The sequence below is a fragment of the Lepidochelys kempii genome, chromosome 12, assembly GCF_965140265.1.
Source record: "Lepidochelys kempii isolate rLepKem1 chromosome 12, rLepKem1.hap2, whole genome shotgun sequence".
NCBI lineage: Eukaryota > Metazoa > Chordata > Testudines > Cheloniidae > Lepidochelys > Lepidochelys kempii.
Genome location: NC_133267.1, coordinates 37,630,143 through 37,655,863, shown reverse-complemented (window position 1 = coordinate 37,655,863; position 25,721 = coordinate 37,630,143). Strand labels below are relative to the sequence as shown.

Below are 25,721 nucleotides of genomic sequence, written 5' to 3'. Positions count from 1 at the left end.
TTAAACCTGCTGTGCTCAATAAAATAAGCTTGTGGGAAATGGCTGGAAATGCATTAGACTGTTTGGAGTTTGCATTTTGCCATTAGCCTGCCCTAATGGGAAAGGGGTGGGGGTTATTTGTGAAGTACCCCATCTGCACCTAAGATAAAAATGGAAGTAACTTGATACATTCCCTAAAATCTCTAACCACCACCTTTGCTTTCTCTAATTCCCAAAGAAAGCTTGCCCTGTGACACCCAGCCTACATGGCCCCATAAGTGTGGAGCCAATAGTTCTGTATTTTTTAAGAGCAACTTCCACACTGGTGGATACAAAAGTTGTAAGAAATCAGAAGCAGGTTGCACAGGGGAAGGGGTTGATTATGCTTCCTTGGTAGCAACAAAATGCAAAGGAGACAAACAATTGAGCAAAGCTGTGTGTACACAGTGGTGTGTGCAGTGGTGGTGTATGGAAGATGCTGTTGAAATGGATTCCTTGGGCTTTGCAGCTTTCAATAACCTATCAAGAAGGTTGTTTTCTGAGGCTAAGAGAATACCATTTTGGTCCTGATCTAGCAGGAGTCACACCCAGATGAGTGGTTTGATGCAGTGGTTAGGAAGGCAGATGGTAGGCAGCCTTTGCCCCTTCTAGTTTATGAGCCTACAGAGGAGCAGAGCTGGAGTGGACAAGTAGTTCTTTCCTACTCTGGACTCCTCTGAGAGCCCAGAGCTCTGTGATGAAGATAATGATGCACTTAGAGGGGAAGGAATTTGGCAACCAGAATGCCCTTTGGGCCTCCAGGTCTTGAGGATGATGATTATTAATAATAATTTAATAATAGCACTTTATGAACATTAGCTAACTAACCCTCCCAGCGCTCGGGGGAGGGAAGTGTTATTACATTTTACAGAAGGGGGAGCTGAGATGCAGAAATGTGCTCTGACTTGCCCCAGGCCACGCCAATCGGTGGCAGGCGCCGTGAATGGAACCCAGGAGTCCTGACTGACAAGCAGCGAGGCAGCTCTGCCTCTTGCTGAAATCCCCAGTGCATGCCTTCAGAGCCAGAAATAGAGTCTCTCAAGCTCGGTCACCTCTCAGGAGAAGAGATGAGGATCCTTCACTTGCAGTGGTCATACAAAGAGCAGGCAAGGCTAGACGTACGGCAGCAGCACTAGGAATAGGCCGATTGTAGAAATGAGAAGGTAGCAACACCCATGTGAGTCCCATCTAAACCATTGCCTTGCGGGGGCAAGTATAGAATGGCTTTCCCTACAATAGGCCCACTAATGCTTCAGCCCATCTTGTTTTAAATGACTCAGTTGATGGGCTCCCGCCATTGCCCCAACTGAGTAGCTCTCATCACTGGGAGCTTTCCCTAGTGTATGTTTCTCTTTGCTCGGTTTCATTACTGAGTTAGACCCACTTGGAAAACCATGCATCGCTCCCCTTCGCTCTTCGACTTCGATGGCTGCATTCCCCTCTCGTTGCCAGTTAGCCCAGCTATACAGGTTTAATTACAATGAATTGCCTAACCTCAATAGAAGAGCCTGCATTATTAAATCGGGAATGGACATGACCTGATACGATTATGAGGGCTTTCCAAGAAAAGGTCTGAACATGCAGCACGTGGAATGAAAGATTCCTTCTGTACGAAGGCCCCAGGTGGCAGAGAGGTTACAGGTACAATTACAGGCGTCAAATAGGGATTGTGTCAGAACTCGTTACCTTAATGTGGTTAATTTGTGAGCAGAGTGTAATTGTACAACCCAGTTAAACCAGAGTGCAGGGGGAAGCAAGGATGTTGCCTTTATAGCACTTGTTGCTATGAGGTGAGGCCAGTGTTCTTAACAGACGGTATTTTGAGTAGGGGGTATCCACTGGAAGGAAGGGCAAGTGGGTATAAACAGAGCACTGTAACCGGTGTTCTACACCTGTATAGTAACATCCTGCTCCGTGGGAGTATTGGACACCATTGAGCATGTGTGGGCCCTGGCAGTCTGAGCTGCGAACGGGTACCTTTGCACAGATTCCTGAGCACGTGCAGCAGTTTTAACTGTGAGCCGTGCGGTAAAAGGGTGGGAGATGCTATGCTTGTCTGTGTCAAACAGAATTCCCTGAATCTCCAGCTTAAATGCCGGGCCCTTTTTAGCGAATATTGTTCGGCTTTGTTTGAAGACGGGCGGATGAAGTCAGACAGGCTCATCAGTGAGGCTTCGAGGGCTTGGCCCGTGGGGGAGAAATAACTTGCAGACCTTTCTGGACTGACTTCTGGGGTGTGACCTTTATTGTCCCACAATGTGTAACGCGTTGGCTGCCGCGTCTGTACAAATATGGCTTTGCTGGTGCAGTTAAGCATGTCCCTAGGGATGTGCTGCTCCTGCCTGATATGGGGAGATGGAACTTTGGTGCAGGGTGGGAAGAAGATGTCTGCTCTGGCGGGTGTGCCCTCCAGAGCACGTTTGCTACTGAATGGGAAGGCAGGCTCTGTCATTAAACCACTCAGGGCACGTCTGCGGAATCGAGCCTTCCAGCCCAGTCGACAGACTTGCGCTCACGCTACCGCCCTAAACATAACTGTGTAGACCAGTGGTTGGTCCCTGTGGCCTGTCGCTTCCCGCAGCTCCTGTTGTCCGGGAACAGCGAACTGCGACCACTGGGAGCTACGGGGGGCTGTGCCTGCGGACGGTCAACATAAACAAAATGTCTTGCGGCCCGCAGTCAGGTTACCCTGATGGGCTGCATGCAGGCCGCAGGTTGCCCACCACTGGTGTAGACGGCACTTTGAAGTTGTGGATCAGCCTTGAGCTTGGGCTCTGAAGCCCACCCCACTCCCTAGGCTTCAAAGCCTGAGCTCCAGCCCATGCCACAACGTCTACACAGCTATTATTTGACTCCATCCCTGCTGACTAGCAGCTCGGTGATGCAAAGGCATGGGCTAGGTACATGCTATGGCAAGTGCAGGGGTGTGTGTGTGTTATGTCCTATCCGTTCACCCACCCCAACACCCACACAGCCCAACCAAGGAATAATGAAAAGTTATGCTTTATTTTTCCTGTGGTGCTTAAACACTGCTTCTGTAGCACATATTCTGTGGCTCATTTCACTTCTGTTTGATCATGTGCCCTGAAGAGGCAGCCAATCTCCCTGACACCAAGCCAAGGCATCTGTGAAGCACAACACAGCACCAAATCCGGATTAAAACTATACAAACTCTCTTTGCACAGAAGCTATAAAGTTCCCAGCTGGGGGATATTTCCTGCATTGGCAGCACAGATTTCTGGCTGGCAACTCAGGGATTCTGTGCTCCTGGCCACTAGCTTGTGAGTTGCAGCTCTGCTTGGCCTTGATAACAGACAGTTACTGTGTGCTGCAGCCGGGGGAAAGGCAGACCGAGATCTATGGACTGTTGGGGAATAAAGAAGTGCTGGAGCCCTGAACAGTCTGTTATCAGTATAACAGTCCTTCCGCGGTAATCAACTCAACGTCCTTGGCAAGGTTCTGGGGTGTAAAGAAACATGCACTTGAGTAGGTTGCAGTGTAGCCTGATCTATCAATTATTTATTTATTCTGTTAATTGCTTAAGAATTTCCAGTTATCGCTTTGAGGGTTGACAAGTTCTTGTCCCGAGATCAGGCCCAGGATTATTTGATTTCTTTCATGCATAGAGATCTCGTTGTTCTGTGTACTCTCACCATGCAAGCAACCACGCTCCTTACAAAAGGAAGAATCTGCTTAGCTGGTGGCAATTCTGAATTGTGAGAGTATCTGATAGAGAGCCACTTGGCCCTAGCTTCCTTAGCCAACTCTGACTGCCTCGTGTGATTCAGAGGAACACGTAATGGTAAGCACAGCATGCAGGAGGTGTCCCGATCAGAGCACGGGTCTCAGCAGGAGCAGACTCAGAGAATGGGGGGCACAACTTGCTGCTGGCACTAGGGGCCTGCTAAAGGCTTAATTGGTTTAACCCAGCTGAAGGTGAGGGAGCAGTGGCAGCAGGGCAGAGACAGACAGTGAAGGAGAGACCATGTGGGATGAAAGGCATTGGGTCAGGTGGAAGGGACAAATATCGAAACAGGCCATTGAGTTGGGTAACTCCCATTGGCACTTACTTAGAGCTCACCCCAGCAAACCAGCTCAGACTCATCATATTGCAGGGGATAGTTGTCCTTTTTCATTGATAGAAAGTGCTACTGGATGAAAATGTGCTAGATTCTAGCAGTCTCCTTGTCACCCGGCTTTATTTTGTGTGTTCCTTTTCTAGCCAGCCTGGGTAAACGTGATGCTGCTGAGAGCCCGGTGGTGCGTGGGAGCTGAAATTTTGCAGCGCAAGCAAAAAGTGGTGCCTTGGCTTTTAATACCCCTTTTCTTCCTTCTCTGGTATGAATCTGTAGAATGTAGCCTTCCAAAGGGAGAAGGGTTAACCCGGAGCGCTGCTGATTGCCATGTGATAACAGTTGCCTGTGTGATTAATGCAGATCCCTGCTGTAAGAGGAATCACATGGGAGGCAACCCAGCTGATCAGATGCTAAGGTGCCTCACCAAATCCTGTGCTGCTCCCCTGTCTTCCTCCCTCACAAAGGAGCGCACTTGTTTCATTGAAGGAGAGGTGGCTGGGTTTAGGCTCCAGATCAAACAGCATGAAACAAAACAACCTCAGAGAGATTTAAAGCAAAACAAATAACCCCTGTGGGTGTGCTGGAAGGGCTTTCAGTAAATTTACAATCAAATCCTCTTTTTATGGCTTTTTAATTCAATAGTGGATAAATAACAGGAACTTTTGATATTTAGACCCTAAGATAGCTGACTTCCCTTCCCACAATTCAAAGGGGATACCATAACCTGCTGCTTTATTGCGTCACTGGTGAAACTAGAAGAAATCCTAGGTCTTTATCGAGAAAAAGCAGCCTTTGGTGGAAGGATGATATAATAGCAAAGTCTTTTGAGCATCTTTCATCCGGAAGGATCCCAAAGCATTTTGCAAGCTGCATAATACAGGAATCATTTCAACCGCGGCACAAATGTAGCTAGCGCTGGGATGGAAGGAGCAGCTGTTTAACAGCCACCCAGCATTTCTGCACAACCATTCAGGACAGGGAATAAGCGAGGATCCCCTATTTGGTTGAAACGGCTGGGGAGCTTTTGGGAGGCAGGATAGAATTGTTCCCCTTGGAATTTAGCCAATGGCATCAAGGCCCCAACCTCTGTTATTGGCACATAAAGTGTCTTAGGGCAGGTCTACGCTACAACTTAAGTGAATCTAATTTACGTCGCTCGGGGGTGTGAAAAAGATGCAAGTTACAGCAACCTACACGCTGGCCAGCCAGCGCCATATTGGCAGGAGGCACTCTCCCGTCAGCGTAGAACGTCTTCGCCGGGGCGGTACAGCATCGGTGCAGCTGCACCGCTGTAGCACTTGTCGTGTAGCCCAAGTTCCAGCAGTGGTGAGTCCAGGAGAAACAGCATGTGGGCTTTGGTGCTGGGGATTAGGTGCTCAGAGGTGCCCTTAGGAAAGCTGGCTGCTTTCATGGGGCTTTCATCTCCTGATTTCCGCTTGCTAACTTGCATCAAAAGAAGCTAAAAATACATTAGCTCCCTCATGTGACTTTCCCACGTAAGCAATCGTCGCCGTTGTCAGATGGGATGTTGTGCAGCGGTGAATGGGAGGGGAGGTGTCTAGGAGGTCTTCTCTGTTTGCATGATCCACGCTGTGGGAAAGTTGTGAGAACTCTTGCTGTAGTTAGTTGTTAATTTCACTTATCCTAGTTTTAGTACAGTGGAATCACACAATGTGAAACTGGAGTAACGCAGTAGGAGATGAGCCCAATAGAAACCTATCTACACCTTTTCTAACGCAGCCTGCTTTGCATCAACACAACTAATGCCCTATCGGCAGATTTTTTGTCCCCAGGTGTTGCCAGACCATTTCGCTGCCTAACTCCTGTCTGTGTCAACCTGCAACAGTCTCTGGGATTCAGCCTTTGTCTGCTTCTCACATCTTAATATTCTGTCCTGGTTTGTTTGTTGTCCCTATGTAGGTGATGTGTCAAACCTGAGTCCTGAACACTCCTTCGAAGGCACAAATGTTGATGTGGGGAACATCGTTCTGGCTTTGTATAGCGGTCTCTTTGCCTATGGAGGCTGGTAAGATGCTGGCATATTACTCATTGCAGTGACAGTGTAGTTTAGTTCTTTGTCTTCAGCTCTTTGAGAGAGTTGGCAGGGAGGGCACGGCCCAGAACTTCTAGTCTAGCTCTACTCGTCACCAAGGTAACAGTGCAATTGCTTCATTTTTGTCTCGCGTGTTTCATGCTCAATCCTTACAGCCCCTCCCTAGTCCCTGGGTGCAAGTACAAGAAAGTGGTTTCAGTGGCAGTATTTAAAACAGGGAGCAAGTATAGGGGCAACCTGGTAAAATGCCCAGGTTATATGGTGAGCGAACTCCAGGGAAACCAAGAGACACTAAATAAGGTGGGATTGTCTGGGTGGGCCAGAATCGTCTCAGACGGAGAAGGATATTTGAAGAGTCAGGGGACAATTAGGTGCAGCGAGACAGCAAGGCTATTCCAGCTAACCAAGGCAGCGTGGGAGAAAGGATTCATCACATGCTCTGGGCTTGAGAAGGCTCCATCCCTCATTGTGGGCAGGAACTCAGAGGTAATATGCCGTATATGGGCCATTGGTTCAAACTGGCTGGATTTTGGCAAAACCGTGCCAGTGGCTTGTGTAGGAGCAAAGGTCAAAGTAGAGGTCGTGGGCCCAGCAGCTGTGACCACCAGCTGTCAGTTCTGACCCATCAGTCTGCCAATTGACAACTCCAAGCCAAAGCTCCTACAGGTTTCTTCATTAATCCCTTCACACTCTCATGTGTGCTCCCAGAAACCTGGGCTCTCTTTATTTGCAATAAAAATAAAGGCAGATTGTGGCCCTCCTCTGGCAATACAGAGGCGCTGCTAGCTGACCATAAGTCTCCGGCATGCAGTGATCCGTCTTATTCCAAGCAAGCTGGTTGCATTGCATGCTGGGACCTGCAGAGAACACTTCTGTTTGAAGGTTTTTTAGGTAGCCTCAGCCCTTGTGCCATAAATTTGAGACACGGCCACCCTCGGTTTTGCAGAGCATGCTTTGGTTTGTGTGTCTCTAGTGGGGCTTGCGTATGCATGTTGAGGTTAGGGTTAGGCTGTTGGAGTCTTTGTCTAACTTCATTGATCTCTGTAACCAGAATTACCATTGTCTTTTAAATTGCAGGAATTACCTGAATTTTGTCACTGAGGAGATGATAAACCCCTACAGGTATGTGCACCACATGGTGAGCTCTTGGCTAGAGAGGGAAACTCACCAGCTGTTCACCCTCTAAATGCCACTTCCATCCGTTAACGTAAAGCCATCCTTTGTGTGCAGCAAGTGTCGTCACTAGCCATCCCAGGGAATGTAAAACAAACTCTCGCTTTGGGGGCAAACAAAACCTCTGCTGAGGGCGATGCATGCTAGATAATGAGACTGCTCTTCGTTAGTAAAGGATGGGGTTTTCTGCAGGGAAGGGGGAAAAGAAAATCTCTGTCTAAGAGGAGCCCTTGTTAAACCACCTTCCCCCTCTAGTCTCTTTTGAAAGTCCCATTTCCTTGGCCTGGCTCAGCAGCCGCTCCTTCACAGTTGTGACTTGCTGGCAGAAGGGGGTTTTCTTTGTTGCTCTATTGCAATTTCATAATTATATCTAATATATATTTTCACCAAAATGCCAGGGGGCTTGCCAGGATGTAGTTTTACTGTTTGCCACGCACACTTGACCTCTGCATTTTTTTCCTCCCAAAGCATGGGCCTTTCTCTCCATAGCTTGTCTGTGTCAGGGTTATATGAGGGGATCTGGTAACATGAGATTGATCTCGCCAGAGCAGAACATCTCTGGCAAATCCCTGATGCCTGCAAGGAGGTGCAAACCGTGCGTGATTGCCAGCGGCACCGCTGGCTGCACTTTAGGCCAATTCCTGACCCCTGTGGTGATCAGCATGCTGCGAAGCATGAGATTCATTTACCCTTTCCTTGACATGTGTAATTACACATGTTTTTGTGGACGGTAATTGTCCACTCCCTTTCCGAATGCAGCCACTCTGACTCCCTGACCTCCTGCAGCTTTGAGCTCCACAGGCAGATTGTCTGCTGCATTAAGAAGGATTTCCTTTTTAAATTAGTGTGCACAAACTAAGTTAGCCTATCAGGAAGGGCAAATCTGCCTTCGCACCAGCTTCTCTTTGAGGATTTGTTTAGGTTACAGCTGAACGTGGTTCCCATGGGCTGCAGGGGTCCAGCCAGCTTTCTGGTGACTGCCAGCTATAGCCCTGATCTTCCCGTCTCCTTGCTAGACAGCCACAAGCACAAGTGCTTATCCTCGGGCCAGCAGACTGTTGTGCGTGTTCTAACATTGGTATCTGGCAGGAGGCCCATGTCAGCTCTTTTGAAATGAAAGTCTGTGCATTGAACCCAAGAACCATTTGCTCAGCCAGAGTCCACTCACAAACTGTCTTCTCCCCAAGAGTCCATCTCCTGCTACCTCCCAGCCCCCAGGCTGGGCTACTTCTATTTTTGGAATTTTCTCCCCAACTTCTCCAAGGAGGATGGAGTCCAGATTGGACCCTCTGCAAGACCAAAGAAAAGCGGAATAAATTGGGCAGTCTTTAAGCCAATGCAAAAACCTATTCAGAAAGGCTGGTCTCTGCAACAGCAGCATCTCTCCCTAGCATGCTGTCTCTTGAATTATGTCTCCAACTGATCTTCAGAGCCCCAGATTCTAATACTTTATGATTTCCCTCTTCCTCCCAGAAACCTGCCTCTAGCCATCATCATTTCACTGCCCATAGTCACCTTAGTTTACGTGTTGACGAACTTGGCTTACTTCACTACCCTGTCAACAGAACAAATGCTGTCGTCTGAAGCTGTGGCCGTGGTAAGATGAGTCACATCAAAAATGCTCTTATCTATTTCTCTACGCTGCCTGAATCCCTCGTGCTATCTCTAGTTGGATCTTCCCATTCATTCAACACTGACCCTGGCTGCTTACAAGAAGCTGATGTTTGACAGTAGGTGGGAGGTGGGGAAGGGTTGTCCCCACATGACACTGAGCTGGATTAATCAGAGCAATAAGCAAGGATGGGGGAGGGAAATAAATGGCATTGTTGTTCATAAATAACCCTAGCTGCCGGCTACTGGCCATGTAACTGTCCAATCAGTTACCAGAGTGTGACATTTATGGGAAAAGGTCGCACCGTCAATATTGAACCAGGCTAATCTCTCCAAGGGTCAGTCTGCACTTGATTTTTTTTTTAAAAAACAAATAAGCATTATTCGAATAGTTAAAATTAAAGCACCCACACAAATCCGGCTCCCTGGCCCTATGGAGAGTGTGCAGCTTTGTGTGAGCTTGGAAGCTAAGCAAGACTGGGTGTGGTCCGTATTGGAGGGGAACCCTCCAGCCCTGCATAAATTGGTGTTGGCAGTTCAACAGGCAGCATTCTCTCCTGTGGGTAACGTTGAACCCAGACACCAGCACGGTGCTTTGTGGTGCCGTGGCTGCTAGAGATACCAGCTCTGGTTGCATTACTCCAGGTTTATGCTGACATGACTCCACTAAAATAGCGGAATTGCACTGGCATAAAATTGGAGCAATACTGAGATGAATCAGGCTGAGATGTAAAACTGAGACTCATTAAAGAGAACATGGCACTTCCTGCCAAAACAGGGGTGTCTGCTCCAGTGTCCTGGACTAAATTGACATTTTGCATATCTGAATCGTCCTGCTGTTGCAGCTGGATCCAGTATTTTCCCAGACTTTCTGTCCTAAACCATTGTGTGGTGTTGCTGAAGCTGTTCTAATGGATGTCATGTTCTGCCCCAGAGATGGTTGCATGTCAGGGAAGTGCCTTCTATCTATCATGTAATTCCGTAAAATGTTCTGGACATGTGAAAAAAACAGTATGAAAAATCTTCAGCAGTCTGTGTGTGTACAGTCAACCTGAATGGGGCATTTTATGTTAAAAACTTGTCTGGGTAAATAGATACAAGTCCCTGTAGGCAAGTTGCTGATGAAATGTTGCTTCCTTCTAGGACTTTGGGAACTATCACCTTGGCATGATGTCTTGGATCATACCCATCTTCGTTGGCTTATCGTGTTTTGGGTCTGTCAATGGATCCCTCTTCACTTCTTCTCGGTATGTTTTTTGCTCAGTACTGCAGATCCCATTTACAGGCACTGTGCCTAACCTGTCTTTGTTTGGAGCTGTCCTCACAGGAGCAAGGTCTCTGAGGTTCTGCCGCTGGACAGATGCAGAGAGGGAAGGGTCCGTGCACTATGTAAGGAGGGAGAATGATCATTTTTTCTGTAAAGCCTTAAATCAGTGATACTCAAACCTCAGTGCCCGAGGAGCCAAATTAGCGAACCACATTACCCCAAAGAGCCACAGTCGTGTGAATTCAGTGTTTCATTTAAAATGTATAATGTATCTATCTATATCTACGCTCCTGTGAGGACAGCTCCAAATGAAGACCGGTTAGGCACGCTGCCTGTAAAAATAAATAAATGTAATCCTCAGAGCAAAATGACGGGCCAACTATTATTTTATCCGCTGCGGTTGATTGATAACACAGTAAAAGTATCCTGATTGGTTAACAACTTAGGTCACACTGTGGTTTAAGATCATGTGCTGCAGACGGTTGCAGGGGCCACAGTAAAGAGCCACTCGTGGCTCATGAGCGGAGTATCGTTGCCTTAAATAGCATCCAAAGGCCAAATCCCAGGTCCTTGCGGAGGCCTTAGTCTCGCGGTCTTTGGACAAAATCCTGTTGAAGTCATTGGGTGTCTTCGGCTGCAGACTAAATAAATAGCAGGGTGACCAGATGTCCCGATCTTATAGGGACAGTCCCGATATTCGGTGCCTATTACCTCCCACCCCATCCCGATTTTTCACACTTGCTGTCAGGTCCCCCTAATAAATACAGACTTGGACTTTAACAGCAGTGCTCAAGAAAGCATTTTTAATGTAAACCCAGATGCTTATAAAGCCTCAAAAACAAAGACTGAGGATTCCCCAAAAAGAGGAGAGAGGATGGGAATGGACTGACACCCAGGAGAGCCAGGTTCAGATCTCGGCTGTGCCACAGAGTCCCTGTATGACCTGCAGTAAGGCCCTTAATCACTCTGATTTGGTTCCCCGTCTGTAAAATGGAGATGAGATAATACTTTCTTCCTCCCACACTCTGCCTTCTCGATGTAGAGGGCAAGCTGCACATTGAGGCCCTGCTCTCAACTGGTGCCACTCTAATGCAAATAATTAATAGCAGGGGTGGGGAGCTCAAGTGGCAGAAAATTGCCACTTGGAATAGCAGTGCACCACTAGTGTGGAAATACTTACATACTAGAGGTTGGTTCAGAGTGTCATTTCAGCCTGGCTCACTCCAAAACGCCTATGCTTCTGTCACGCTGTTGTACCGTGTTTTGTACTGAATGCAAACCTGGACTGAGTGAGTGACTGCCAACACTTGTGCCAGGTGGACTAACTGCTCTGTTGCCCTCAGGCTGTTCTTCGTGGGATCCCGGGAGGGTCACCTGCCCTCTGTCCTGTCCATGATTCACCCCAAGCTTCTCACTCCAGTGCCATCTCTTCTCTTCACAGTAAGTGTCCTATGGGCTTTCAGATTAAGGTGACGCGTGGCAGAGAGAACGCAACCAGTCAAGAAGGTGGAGCAAGCCAAGATCCATCAGTGCCTGCCCCTCCTGGGGTGGCAGGAAAATGACTGTGGGATACTCCACTGAACCCAAATAAGCAATTACTGTTTGTTGTCCCAGTGGAAGGTGAACCTCCTCTTTCTCCTTGTGCCAGTATGCCATAGGAAGTAGTCCTCCCAGGCCCCACCTGCCTTCTAGGTTTAATGAAGCGCATGGGGTGAGGATATCCTAGTGGGACCGCAGAACTACACAGGAAGCTGAAATGCCAGGCAACACTGATGAGGCTATATGCTGTTTCTTAGCATGTAAATTAATGTCAGCTGTTACCACTGTACGTTAAGTCACAGTTCTAGGAACTTGCGGGAGGGGAGAAGTTTTGCAGCAGAGAATCCAGACTGCCACCAGCCCCAGTAAATTGAAAAGCCATGGGTGGCCCCTGGGGAAAATGTGTGTCACTTTGGTGTCACAACTTTCCTCTGGCTGATCTGCGTTCTCCGGATGTTCCCTGACGCTCTCAGAGCACCCACAGCTGTAGAACAGTGGCTGTAGTTACAGTCTTTGTGGGCGTCTCTGCACTTCAAAATAAAAACCTTTGGGAGGAAGCGTGGCTGGGTGAAAGAGGAAGTGAAGAGCAGATAGAATATCACATGGTCACAGATTCAGTTAGTTTAGTGGAGATCCCTGCTGAATCATCCAGTCCATGTTTCAGCTCAATCTCACCTCACTCATCCTTGTCAGACTGACTGCACTTCAAATTCTCTGTCTACAATGGGAATAGCTGAGGGGGGAGGAGCAGGGGATGTCATGACTGGGGGCCCCCACAGAGCACATGCCAAGACAGAAAGAGGAGCAGGTGCTGCAGGACTGGATTTGGGGGCACTGGTACAGCTGTGGCAGGGATCAAGGACTGCAAGAGCACTGTGCCCTGCTGGTCGTGATTGAAATGCATTGGGTGAGCCACACAGAGGGCACTCAGGCTGGGAATACAGGGGGTAGCACGGGTCAGAATGGAGGTGCATTCAGCAGAGCTGTGTGGGGAAATGTTCCATAGGTCCTCCTTGTTCCTAATGTGGCTGATTCTGTCTGACTCGTTCAGACCCTTGGTTTGCTAAGCACTAAGAAAGTTCCCCTCCTTTTCATCCTCAAAAAACCCACCCTTCTTTTTTTCTGTGTTTTGTTTATGTGGCCCTCAACCTCATAGTAGACCCCTGGATTGCAAGTTTCACTTTGAAATAATTCCATGCAGTGATCAGACTTGGTTAAATTAGTAAAAATTAAGCCACCTCTTCTGCGTATGTCTGGAAATCCTTCACTGCTCTTGGATGGTAGGCAATTGCTCTCAGACACTTGTCTTTGGTAGCGTATGGTGTTCTCCCCTGCCTATCCCTTTGCTCATGACTTCTGTTTCTGGCCGCAGTGCTTCATGACCGTGCTCTACGCCTTCTCCAATGACATCTTCTCCGTCATCAACTTCTTCAGCTTCTTCAACTGGCTCTGCGTGGCTCTGGCCATCGTTGGCATGATATGGCTCCGCTACAAGAAGCCAGAGCTGGAAAGGCCCATCAAGGTGAGGATGGTGTTGGCGGCGTAGTGGGGAGCCCTGCAGACACAGAGCTTCCCCCTCCATGCTCAGGCTTCTGTGATGCTAGTGGGAAGGTGGTGGGAGTGGAGGCTTTATGGCGGCACTTCCGGGAGAGGGGCAGTTCTTTTGTGTTCTAGGATGTGACTTCCATGTATAGAAATTTCCCCCTCAGCAGTAAGGGTGAGAAAATCTGTGTAGGGAGGAGTGGAAGATCCAGCTGCTTTACTGTGCAGAGGTGCAACTTTAGAGCAAGCCAAGTTCGATGTGAATGAATAGAGGCCTGTGTGAAATGAGTGTCTGGTGTCAGACTGGTTCCTGGTAGGTGGGAATCCACATTGCACAAAACTCCATCTCATTGGCTCCCTCATCGGTATAGAGGCGCAGGGCTGAGACACCCAGGTCGTGGAAATTCCCTCCGTGTCAGGGGTGAGGTACCTTGGCAGGGCAGCACACAGGAAAGCTCTCCGTGCTAAACCTGCTCTGGGGATTATTAGTAAAGGACGTCAGCCCGTGTGGCTCTCAATCGAACGCTTTGTACCAGCGTGAAATTGACTTAAAAGTTCTCTTCCCTGTAGCTTGTTTTTTAAACAAATATTTTTATTTGATTTGTCCTCGGCTACCCTGGCAGCACAATGGGCCCATCTGGTTTGAGGCCAAGATCGTGTCAAGCACTGGAGTCAGTCAGCCCTTCTCAAAGGCATTCTCTGCCGTCATCTTCTGAGTGCACTCAAATCCCCACCAAGCCGCCAACAGCCAAAAAGCAACAAACGTTCCAGACCTTCCCAGATCAATGCTCCCAAGATGGCTCTTAGCAAGTGGCTTCCCTGCTGAAAGCTGGGGTCTGCTCCCTTATTTTAAGAGTCCTGTGGTGTTCTAAAGCAACGACCTAAATCACTACAGCTCACATTAGTCATACTGCTGCATTCGGGACTGTTAGTTGAGATACTCTATAGTTTTATATATAATGGATGGACTGAGTGTGGGACTGAGAGCCAAGAACTCCTGGGTTCCAGTTCCAGGTGTATCAGGGATTTGCTGTGTGGCTTTAGGCAAGTCACTTCACCTCTTTGTGATGGAGCAGAGAAATGTCACACCAGCAGTAAAGGGTTAATGAGAGCCTATGGGACCTGCTAGCCCCATGCATCTGTACCTGCAGCCAGCTCTAGGACTGGAGAGGGAAGGAAAGGAGAGAAGCTGGTTCAGTTCAGGGTGACTGGCGAAGAGGCAGAAGGTCACTCTGCCCCCCTCTGTGAGGGGAGCATCACTACAAGTCTGATGGCCGGGACAGCCGCCAGGGAGCAGCACTGTGTCCCTGACCGAGAGAGACCGTTGAGAAGACTGGCAAGCACCCAGCACTGAGTAAACTGTACTATTTGACTGGAAGGACATTGTGAGGCTAGGCCCCTTCTACACTTATATCCACCCATGCCCAGAGGGACCTGAGGCCGTGGTAGGATGCCACTGATGGCCTGCGGGCTACTCCAGATGAGTCACTACAGACTGGACGATAGGGGCCACACCTCAAACTGAAGGGACATCAGTAGGAAGTAGCTCAGATCAGTGGACTTAGACTCTCTGCCAGAGGAACCTGCCAGTGCTGCTTCACAGAGGACCCTGGGCTGGGACCAGATAGAGAGGGTGGGCCCAGGTCCCTCTACTATACCCCTTAAGAGCTCAGACGCAGATGTGAGTGGAGTCCAGAAAGTTCCTCATCTAAGATTAGAAACCAGGCACCTCTGCCAGGGAAGAAAGGGGCCAGAAGTCAGGCCAGCCTTCCAAGTGCCCTATTTATGTCCTCTGTAAACCAGGGGTGATAATACTTCTAGCTATCCAGGGTGTTGCCACAACTGATGGATGAAGAGCATCCTGTCCTCCCATGGGAAACTAAAAATCCACAACCTCTCATTCACAGTTGTGAGCAGTCAGGGGTATGATCTGCACAGGGTCTGTCTGAGAATCCAAACACTTCCCCTCCCAGGTCAAAACCAGGCACACACATTGTAGGGACATAAACTTCAATTGTGAGTAACTGGCCTCTGTTTCCGATTCTCCTGGACTAACTTCCCACCCCTTTCTTGTTTCCTGTGTCCAGGTTAACCTCTTGCTGCCCATTTTCTTCACCCTGGCCTGCTTATTCCTGATCGTGGTCTCCTTCTGGATGACACCAGTGGAATGTGCTATCGGCTTTGCTATCATCCTCAGTGGGATCCCCGTTTACTTCTTTGGGGTTTGGTGGAAAAACAAACCCAAGTGGATCCTCCAAAGCATCTGTAAGTTATAGCCACAGCCGTCAGCCTTTGCAGGGTGCACCTTTGGCTTTGGCTCCATAGATGGTGATTCACTTCTTACTAAGCATGCTAAGGCAGGTAGCACTGGCTGTAATTCATATTGCAAAGGCCTATAATGGGTTTCTGTTAAACAATCCAGCTGGTAATGGGTTGGTCAACTTGTGCTCCAGGCACCCAGAATGATAGTCCACCTGTTGTCATGGCAAATCACAGACCAAACATAGGAAGCTCGCTCCGCCCCCCGCAAACAGGGAAATGATGGGTTGGGACATAAATCCCCAGCGAGCTGTGGAGGCTGCCTTTCTTATGCCACCCGAAGAGCTGCAGTGTCGTAGCTTTATTAGCAGAGGAAAATAGCCTGCTGGGTGAGCTGGGAAGGGGGATGGAGATACAGTGTAAAAATCTGAGTGCAGAGAGGCTAATTCTAATGGAGGTGAGATCAGAATTAGCCCCCAACATGTTGTCTGTTTCACATAGCCAAGGGAGACGAGTCCTGGTCCAGTCAATGCCCTCCCTACCATCAGCGTAAGACAGCACAGCCAGGGAATGGACAATATCCTGGTAGATTCTCTTGGGAGCTTTATTTGTAAGGTGTTCATGTAAGATAGGTGTGTCTCCGCTGTCAAAGTCGACACCACAGCGAGTGTTCAGGGAGGGAGAGCTCTCTGCCTGGCACCACCTAATCTCTCTGTCTGAACAACTGATTCAAGAAAGTCAAGCTGTGTTGTCTAAGTAACTAAACTCCACCATCTGTCTGAGACTCTAATACAGCTGGCTGACCTAGAAAAGCACACAAGCAGAAATGCCAAACTTTATCTATGTGCTTTCTATTAACAAGAAAAGTACTTTTTAACAGTGCTCAGGACTTTATTTATTTATTTTAATTCTAAGTATCAGGCTTCGGTCTGGGTAAAACTATTTCCACAGCGACTGAGTTGCAAATTAGCATATTAATTGACAGGCTTTTAAGCAGAGAATAGAGAAAAGAGTCCAAGAACACAAAATAAGAAATCTGACAAGTGTCTAATTAGGCATACATGAGCCTTATGCCCGCATATGTATTAATATGCTGTAGATAATCTGATCAGATCCAGCTCAAGAGAATCCCTATTAATTGTATCTGCCAAGATTGTCTCATGTGCAGGGAACACTCAGTGTAGCAGTGAGGGCACAGAACCATTTGAAACACACTTTAAAAAGACACTGTCAAGGTAACGTATGATTTAAAAAAAAAAAAATCTTACAATTTATACCTCCCCTCATAAGTTTGCAGTTGAAATGTTTCCTAATTAAATTTCCTCCCCGCTCCACTGTGCATGTGCCCCCCTCTTTTGTTGTTGCACAGTTGTGTATAAGCACAGCAGTGGGCTGCACATTCTGATTTGCCCTTGTGTTGGTTGCTTGTGACAGTGCAACATCGCTGTGTTCTTAAGGAAAATGCATGAACAGGATCAGATACTCAGAACCATGCAAGCAAAAATGCTGTCTCACAACGTGTAGGCACCGTTGCTCTGACTCCGCAGTAACTGCATGTACAGTTCTGAAATCTGGGCCTTACTTATATGCACAGGTGTTAAATGGCATGTGCACATATGTTCAGTAATAACTGATAATTCCCATGAGCATGCAGGTCATAAGACTGGATTTAGAAATGTACACATAGTCAATACACATACTCTGACACCACCATCGGGTTAATTTTTACCCTTATTCTATGCACAAACTCTTGCTGTTTCAGATGGAAGTCGTGGGTAAGGACTGAGGCAGCGTATGGCCTTGGTACAGTAACTCCTCACTTAACGTCGTCCCGGTTAACGTTGTTTTGTTGTTATGTCGCTGATCAATTAGGGAACATGCTAGTTTAAAGTTGCGCAATGCTCCCTTATAATGCTGTTTGGCAGCCGCCTGCTTTGTCCACTGCTTGCAGAAAGAGCAGCCCGTTGGAGCGAGCTGGTGGGGGCTTGGAACCAGAGTGGACTGGCAGCTCCCCTAAGTTCACTGTGCACCTGCCCAGCAGGCTATCAATTGCCGGGCAGTTCAGCTGTCCCTCCCCCCCCACTGCCATGTGCTGCTCCTGCCCTCTGCCTTGGAGCTGCTCCTGGGAGCCTCCTGCTTGCTGTTCAGAGAGGGGGAAAGAGGGGTGCTGATGTCAGGGTGTCCCCCTCCCCTCCCCCACTCCTGTACCCCATCCCCACAGAGCAGGGGCCGGACATGACAGGGCTGAGGACTGAGCTTGCTGGCAGTGGCAGCTGTCTCAACTTGCTGATCTACTTAAAAAGGCAATGTACTTAGAGTGGGGTCAGCCTACTTAAAGGGCCAATGCATCTCTCTCTCTCACACACACACACAGTGTGTGTCTCTGTCTCTCTCTGCCATGCTGTGTTTCCTCCCTCCATCTGTGCTGTCTTGTAGAGTGTGTGGCTACATTAACAACCATTTGTTAACCCTTGAGGGCTCAGCCAAGTGCTAGTTCATCATTTAGCAGTAAGGCATTCCTTGGGAAATATCCTACCCTCTTCCACCCTTTGACTCCACCACCTGAACCAAGCTTCACAATCATCACTGCTGTGTACAGTATTAAATTGTTTGTTTAAAACTTATAACATGTATAAGCTAAAGTAGCATTTTTCAGGAACAGAACTACAACGTTTAGCGAGGACTTACTGTATTTGATTTGCAGTGAAGACCTATGTAGTACTTAGACTCCTTTGAAAGAAGAAAGTGGGACGGCTGCCCTGTCAGGCCATTTGAGGCAGAGGATCATGAAACAAGCAACCAGCTCTCCAGGGTGAAATGAGTAAAACTTGCATTCCGGTGCCTTTAACTCGCTCTTGTTTCCTCCCATTCAGATTCCGTGACAGTCCTGTGCCAGAAGCTGATGGAAGTGGTTCCTCAAGAGTCTTAAGGAGGAAAAGCAGAGACGTTCGGCTCGGGGAAACGCACATTATTATTTGAAAACAACGCAAAAGAAAACCTTTCTCATCCCTCATAAATCTAGATACCCTGAGCACCTTGGTAGAGCTGCTGCATCCCTGAGACCCCACTCCCTGATATGCCCTGCTTTCCCCTCCCTGGCCTCATCACCACCAACAAGCCAGGCTGCTGAGCAACACTTCGAAGAAGAGTTCTTGGGGTGCGAATTTAGCCTAGGAAGAGGAGTTTCTACTGGTAACCTCAAGAGGCTCCAGCACGTCTAGTTAGAGGGAAACTGATCAGGCACTCTCTCTCTGTGTCTGTGTGTGTGACTGATGGCTGGACTTCAGTTCTGTTTGTGCTTATTTGTTGTCTTGTTTTAATTTAAGGTTAGCATTTAGTTTCTCCATCACAGAGTCTGCAGCTGAATCTGCTCAAGGAAACGGAAATTCCAATGCCGTCAATGTTACACATGTGCCTGTGCAAGGGACTGGGATTTCACACTGCCACAGGGCTGCAAAACAGTCCTCCCAGTCATTTTCTTTCAAATGCAACAAACCCAACCAGCTTACCAAGCGAGATCTTCAGAAGGCTAAACACTCCTGGCCACAGCTAGACAAAAGAAATGGACTGAGACAGTCACGCTGCTGGTATGAAACAAGGACTTGCACTGATTTTAACTGGATCCCTGGCACTTCTTCGCTGCCCCCCATGAATTGTTTTTATTATTGTTTTTAGTGATACTAAAACTGTAATCCATTGGATATATATAAATATATATATATAGTTTTGGGTTTTCCCCCCACTCAGGGACTCCAAGTGTTTCTGCTTTTTACTGACTTAAAATAAATATTAGCAAATTCTTAGAGATGTTTGCAAAGCAAAGATTGTTCAAGAGGCGTTGTTTGATAATTGACACCCGCATGCACACACACACACACTCACACAAATATATTCTCCAGGATGGTTTGGAGTTTGCCGGTGAGGTGCCATGGCAGTGATCCGCGAAAGCCCAGGTGAAGCAGAATGAATGTCTGAGAGCATGGGGCATGTACATGTATTTTGATTTCATTCTGATGCTGAAAAGAGCAATCTGGATCATGCTCAGTTGCCTGTTTTCTGCTGTTCCCCTCTCTTGATTATTAGGCCAGCATGCCAGGCTACTTTTGTAGTTACACTAGTCCCATTGTTATCCTTGAGTACCCAGAATGCATATCATCTACTCCTGTAAATTAGTACTGGTGTACAGGTGAGGGTCCAAAGGGCAGGGTTTCATGGGAAGTTTAAGCTGCCTTCTGAAAAATTAGCAGAAGGCCAGGTGGTGAGATGGCTGCATTCTACATTATCCTGAAGACTGGTTCGAGTCAAGCACATACAGAGTTGAGTGCCATGCCAACAAGTGGCACACTCCATCAGCATTCAGTGTAATTGATGCTTGCTCTTAAACAAGTCATACAGAGAATGTTTGGAATGGATTCTCCTAGCTCACTCTCACAGATTGCATGTGAGTGTATTGGCTGCTGTGATGTCTTTATTAATGCAGTATTCACCATTTCTTCTAGAAGTGTATTAAGAGGAGATGGGACTAGGTAAGACTGGCGTGGAGAGAAACATGAGTGTCCCCAAATGGGGGAGCCTCCGGGGTCACTTTGCTACCTGTCTACCATCAGTTTGACTGATGTTCTGTTTCTCTCACCATTCCTAGAAGCGATGCACTGGAAAAGTGCTCCTTCACGTAAAACTGCAGCACCAGATTCTGGTTGGCTGGCATTAGACCTTCTTTCCAGGATGTTCTGCCTCCCAGAGGGTGGCACTGCTTTGGATGCTGACCAGGATCTGCAGTTCTACGGGCCATGTGACTGTCTCTCTGTTTTCTGGGTGACTATAGGGAGCCAACTTTCCCATTCCAACTTGAATATAGACTCTTATGCTTGCATGCAGAGTGCTGTAACCTGTTATGTTCCCATGTAGTCAGGGTCATTCTGTTAAGGACTGTGTTGCTTCCTTACCTAAAAAAATCTGTCTCTTTAGCAGGACACGGGCCCCAAATTCTGTAACAAATTGCCCTGAACTCATCTGGGTGAAAGGTGGTGGTCTCTTTTAAAAGCAAAAGCATATTTTCCTTATGTGAGCTGTTCTGGTCACTTCCAGGGTCTCCTTTATGCTTTTGCCTGGCCACCCCATCCCTTAGAAAAAGATAATTAAACTTGTGCCCTGCAGTACTGGTTTTTTGTAAAGCAAGATGTTTTGAAGTAGTAACCCTGTAGAGTTAGGGATGTAGAACTCTGCCTCTGTCAGGTGTCTCTCTGCTTTGTTTTGCATTCTTTTGTCAGCATGGAAGATTTCTGGAAAGAAAGGCAATAAGCATATTGAAGCTGTTAGTCGATGCACTGTCCTTTTATGAAGCTGTGTTGCCAGGAGGGCAGGCAGCTTGTAGCAATTCCAGACAGCAGCATCTCCTAAGACCATCTGGAGAAAATGACCGGTGGTTGTAGTTAAATCAACAAGTTATATAAACAGCACTGTTGCTGCCATTAAAAAAAAAAATTCTCCTTGTTCTTAGAAAGTACGAGTGGAGGAGTGGATGGCTCATTTGTCCTGTAAAACATCTCACTGCTAGCTCACCTGTTCCAGTCCAGCCTGGGTCGGTAGTGACACATCCGATAGCTGTTGAGGGGAACTATGTGCAGTGAGTTGGTAGGTCTCAGACCTATTCCCAGTGGACAGGTGAACAACTCATGGGCCAGGGAATTTGAGCTCCTCTTTTCCTCCTCCTCCAGATCAAGGTTGAGGTGCTGTGGCAGGTCAGCAAGGGGAAACCTCGGGCAATCTGACTCCTTTCACTAGTGCTAGATTCTCTTTTCTTTTAGGGTTTAGTGTTCTTAGGACCAGCCACATGGGGTACCAGGCTTGAATTTCTTGACTTGGGCTCTAGCCCCCTTGGCTGGCAGGGACTTTAAGTGCCATGTAGCCAACTGCAGAATTATCAGGGGGGGCAGGAGAGAGGGTTTTTCATCCCTCTCCCACCCCAAGCTGAAGTAAATTAGTAGCTGTGCTGAAGCCATAAAAAGTTCAGATCCGGCTCCAAACCTCCCCAGAGTTTTGGCGTTGCTTGGTTTGGACCCATCTCTGAACTAGCTTCAGGGGTGAAGAATAGATTAAAATGGATTTCCTCTTGTTTAACCTTTAAGACCTATGTGTAAAGGAGGATTTTCACACTGGGGAGTTCGTTTTTTTTTTTTTTTAACAAGTCTTAATTAAAACTTCCACCTGCTTGCTTCTCTTTAATAACTTTCCTTCCCGACATCCGCGAACGGTGAAAAATTTTCTCTTGTGTCAGTCTGCGTGCTCCTGTGGTGAAATCACAATGCTCCATTGTGACATCACCATTGTTTCTATGGCAATAACTATATCATAAAAACAGAACTGCTGTATCATCACAGGATGATGCAGGAGGAGTATCTGGTAGGCCAAGGTTGAAATCTCATTCTGAGTTTTCCCAGTGTGCAAGTTCATCTTTCAGGGACCAGACTGATTGTCTTGGAAGGGAATCCCAGGTAGTCCTCTTCATCCAGGGGATGGTGGCCTAGATGTATGTATTTCTGGGGGTTTGAGAGGGAATGGGTAAAGGGGTAAAACTGAATGAATTTTGTTTGGGGAGAAAAAAAGTTGAAAGCAGTTCGGGCAACGAGAAGAAATTGCTGTTACAAATATAGATGCTCTCAGTAGAATCTACATCCCAATGCTGAGGTCCATAACTATCATTCAGAAGCTTGGAGATACCAGCTTTGAGGCTGGACTTGTTAAGCTAAAGTTTTGGTATGGGAGGAGAGAGTACATCCAGTGAAAGACCTCTGCTGCCTTTCTGATCAAAAGCAGGGTGAAATGTGCCAGCTGATAGGGGGCATGAGGCGCTGAGAGTGGGTCTGGAGAGACTGCATGTAAATCATCTAGACTAGATATGGTTTTGCCCATGATCAGTCATCCTATTGTATGTTCTGGGTGACCCAAAAGAGAGAGGTTAACCCTCTCCTTGCACACACTCAAACGAAACCACAGTGAAAATGTCATTGTTACTTGTAAATGACTAATGACTAATTGCTGTTGCCGTTTAGTCAATTTCCCCAATGAGGGAAGTATCTTATAAATGAATTTTGTAGCATAGTGTTGTGCAGTTGTGACCCCAACAGCTACAACTTACTGTAGTGTTAATAGAATAGAGTGTATGGGACCATGGCAACTAGTTTTTAGGATTAATTGCAGGGAAATAATTGTCACTGAATGTTCATGGCAACCTTGATACCTAGAGGGTAAGGGAGAGGGGTGCTTGATTCAATGGGTATGTTCCCCAGTGCATTATAGGGCTCTTCCTCTGTCCCCCTAACCCATAAACATCCACCCTAATTGAAATGAGACTATGCCCTTCGTCATCCTTCCAGGGTACTACCCACATCCATCACGGCAAAATAATGCAAAGGAAACCAGGCCAGCTGGGATTTCATCGAGATGGTGTCAGGGGTTTAACTGGGACTTCAGTGTTAATTTTGGAGGGCAGGTGAAATACTGTAGGTGGTGGTGTATTAAAAAAAAAAAGTTATCCTGGTTGATTAAACTTCCTGCAGTATATGCTGCATTTCCCCTTCCGAATATCATGTTGTGGTAAACAGAGCTTTATTTTTAGTAGCACCCACTGAACATACCTTGTTGCTGTCCAGCAAACTTTAAAGATCATCCAGTTTGATTGAAACCCGAATTAAATTGCTCTGTTGTTCTTCCCTGCTTCAAGCGAATGCTGACAGCTGAGATGGGAATATAACTGAAATTCCTTGGTGTGGCTTTCTTGGGGTCAGTTTGTCTCCACTGCTGGATCGTGACATAGCCTGTTCCACCTCTCCGGTCTTTCAGTTTATGTGTATTATTCAAAGTTACAGATTAATAAATAACTTGGCCATTGGCAGTGATTGGAAGGAAGAAGGTACCTGATGATTTGAAGATGTTTCTGGAATGCATATTTAGGTTTGTCTGAACGTGACAGGGTCATTTTCTATTTAGTGGTGTCACTGGGAGGTCTTTTCCTTTTTGTCTGTGAAACCCCCCTGAAACCTTAAACAGATGGTATTCAGTGGTAATAATTCCAAACGCTACCATTTACAAAACACCAGAGAGCTGCTACTACGAGGCACGGTTGCGTAACTCCCCTTTCAGTGACATCAAAGGGAAGGCTAAAAGAATTGTTGAACAACTACAATTTTTTTTTAATTTAAAAAATATATTGAAACAATGTTCTTAAAGTTTGAGTCCTCTTTTAGAGCTGAAATGAGGCAGGCCAGAAGTGAGATGGCTTTAATTTCCTCCAGGACATTTGCTGAAGCTCTTGCAGTGAGCTGTCTGACATTTTTAACATCAGCAGGACTCTCTGGAGTCAATGACAGCCTTGTATTCACTCTGGGAGCCCACATAGTATCTGCTTTATTCAGCTGCAGGAAGTGGCATCCTCCTGTGGGGACAATGGAGTTCAAGATACTGACTGCAGGCCAAACCTCAACACTCCTTCAGGTGAAACTCCCATGGAAGTTATAAAGTTCCCTAGGCTGCTGAATATTTCATGGAGGCTGCACACCCAGTTGTGGCCGTGATGAATTTGGTCTCTTGACTTTCATAGGAATTTTGCCTGCATGAGAACAGTAGCAAGTGGGTTTGTGGGGCCTGATCATGAAAGATGCTTAACTCCTCTCAGTTTTCACTGACTCCACTGGGAGTGACAGGTGTTCAGCCTCACTCTGGCTCAGTCCATGGTAGGGGGGTTTCTCACCATTCTCTCCACTGCAGCATTGGGAGCTGTAGTGTAGATGGGCACTGGCTGCTGCTGGTGGTCTAAGCAAGATGTCAGTCAGACCTGCTTTGAACAGAGTGACGGTGCTCAAGGTAACAGCGGCAACTGGCAGCCCATCTAATAGGGTTCTCCATGTTTCTAATACTGGTAGAGCTGAACCATTGTTTTGAACAGTGAGGAATATTTAGATGTCCCTAGTGTAAGATGATGGCCCTTTAGAGACCTGCTGTTCACAGGTCCTGCCCTTAGTTGCTCTTTATCACTGTTGTTCCTTGCGTTAGAAAGGATGTCTCTCCCTCCAGTTGTAGTGTTTAATACAAAAAATATTTTTTTAAATATTGAATTTAATTGGAAAAGTCTGAGGGAGACTTTATACCTAAATTATTCCCTTAGTGTGACATTCACCCCAGTACAGAGGTTCTGCACAATGTCCGGCATGCCATATGCAGTCTCATGTTGAGGGGCCAAGTGATGCAGATGGCTTTGGGTCTTCTACACTGTGATGAATTTCACGTATAGGGAGAACTTTGACCCCTGTTTGTTCAGAAGGACAGCGTGAAGACTTAAGTCCCGTTTAAGCCCTTAAAATAGGGAGTTTGAAGTGTTGTGTAGTCCTCGCGCTGGCCCTCTGAACAAAAACAGGTGAATTTTGCACCTAGTGAATAATCTGACTTTTTAGAAATTTTTCTTTTAAAGATTATACAGGTTTTTTGTTGTTGTTTTAATTTTCTTAACAAAAAAATCTAGATATAGGTTAGGATTTTGTTACACCTGGTTGTTTTTGGTTTTTTTAAAAAATACTAATTTTATGGTTGATCTAGATTATTTTCTGTTCACTTTAATGGGTAAATATCTTTAGTCTTAATATTTCTACAGTAAGAGCTATTTACAATGTTTGCGTTCTTGTCAATATGGTTATTCCAAGATCGTCCTAGAGTGCTGTTCTATCAGTCATTAGTAACTTAATCAAATTGCCTTGTAAAATGAGATGTCTAATGCAATGTATTATTTTTCTCTAGTATTTCTCAATTCTTTTATTGTTTCTGGTTAACAAATCTGTTACATTAAAATATTTTGGTTTTTATTTGATCAAAGAAATATTAATTGTAAGTGTTGTTGCTGGACTTTGCCTTGAAAACTTTTATTTGCAAAAAATTGCCTGCTTTGTCTTTTTTTAAAAAAAGCAAAAACAAACCTAATGACGTCATCTGACATGGACCTCTGAATTGCATTTTCAAGGGTTCCGCTTGCAGATGGGTGCTGGCATAGTAATGTACCATAACAAAGATAATTTGCACTTCCGTATCAGCTTCATTCAGAAGATCTCAAAGCTCCTCACAGACATGAGGCTTTGTCCTCTAACTCCCTTGTCAACTATGTATTATGAGCCCCATTTTACAGATGGGGAAACGA

At 46.7% G+C, this 25,721-nt stretch overlaps 1 protein-coding gene across 1 annotated transcript in view; it reads left to right on the top strand.

Moving 5' to 3' along the window:
* SLC7A5 (solute carrier family 7 member 5) overlaps positions 1–25,406 on the top strand; it is a 67,213-nt gene extending 41,807 nt beyond the window's left edge. The window contains exons 3-10 of the mRNA XM_073308149.1: positions 6,015–6,120; positions 7,225–7,269; positions 8,794–8,917; positions 10,075–10,178; positions 11,542–11,638; positions 13,110–13,259; positions 15,367–15,544; positions 18,412–25,406. Coding sequence (XP_073164250.1) covers positions 6,015–6,120; positions 7,225–7,269; positions 8,794–8,917; positions 10,075–10,178; positions 11,542–11,638; positions 13,110–13,259; positions 15,367–15,544; positions 18,412–18,467 — 860 coding nt within the window. The 3' untranslated portion in view covers positions 18,468–25,406. The remainder of the gene's footprint in view (positions 1–6,014; positions 6,121–7,224; positions 7,270–8,793; positions 8,918–10,074; positions 10,179–11,541; positions 11,639–13,109; positions 13,260–15,366; positions 15,545–18,411) is intronic.
* The last annotated feature ends 315 nt before the right edge of the window (positions 25,407–25,721 follow it).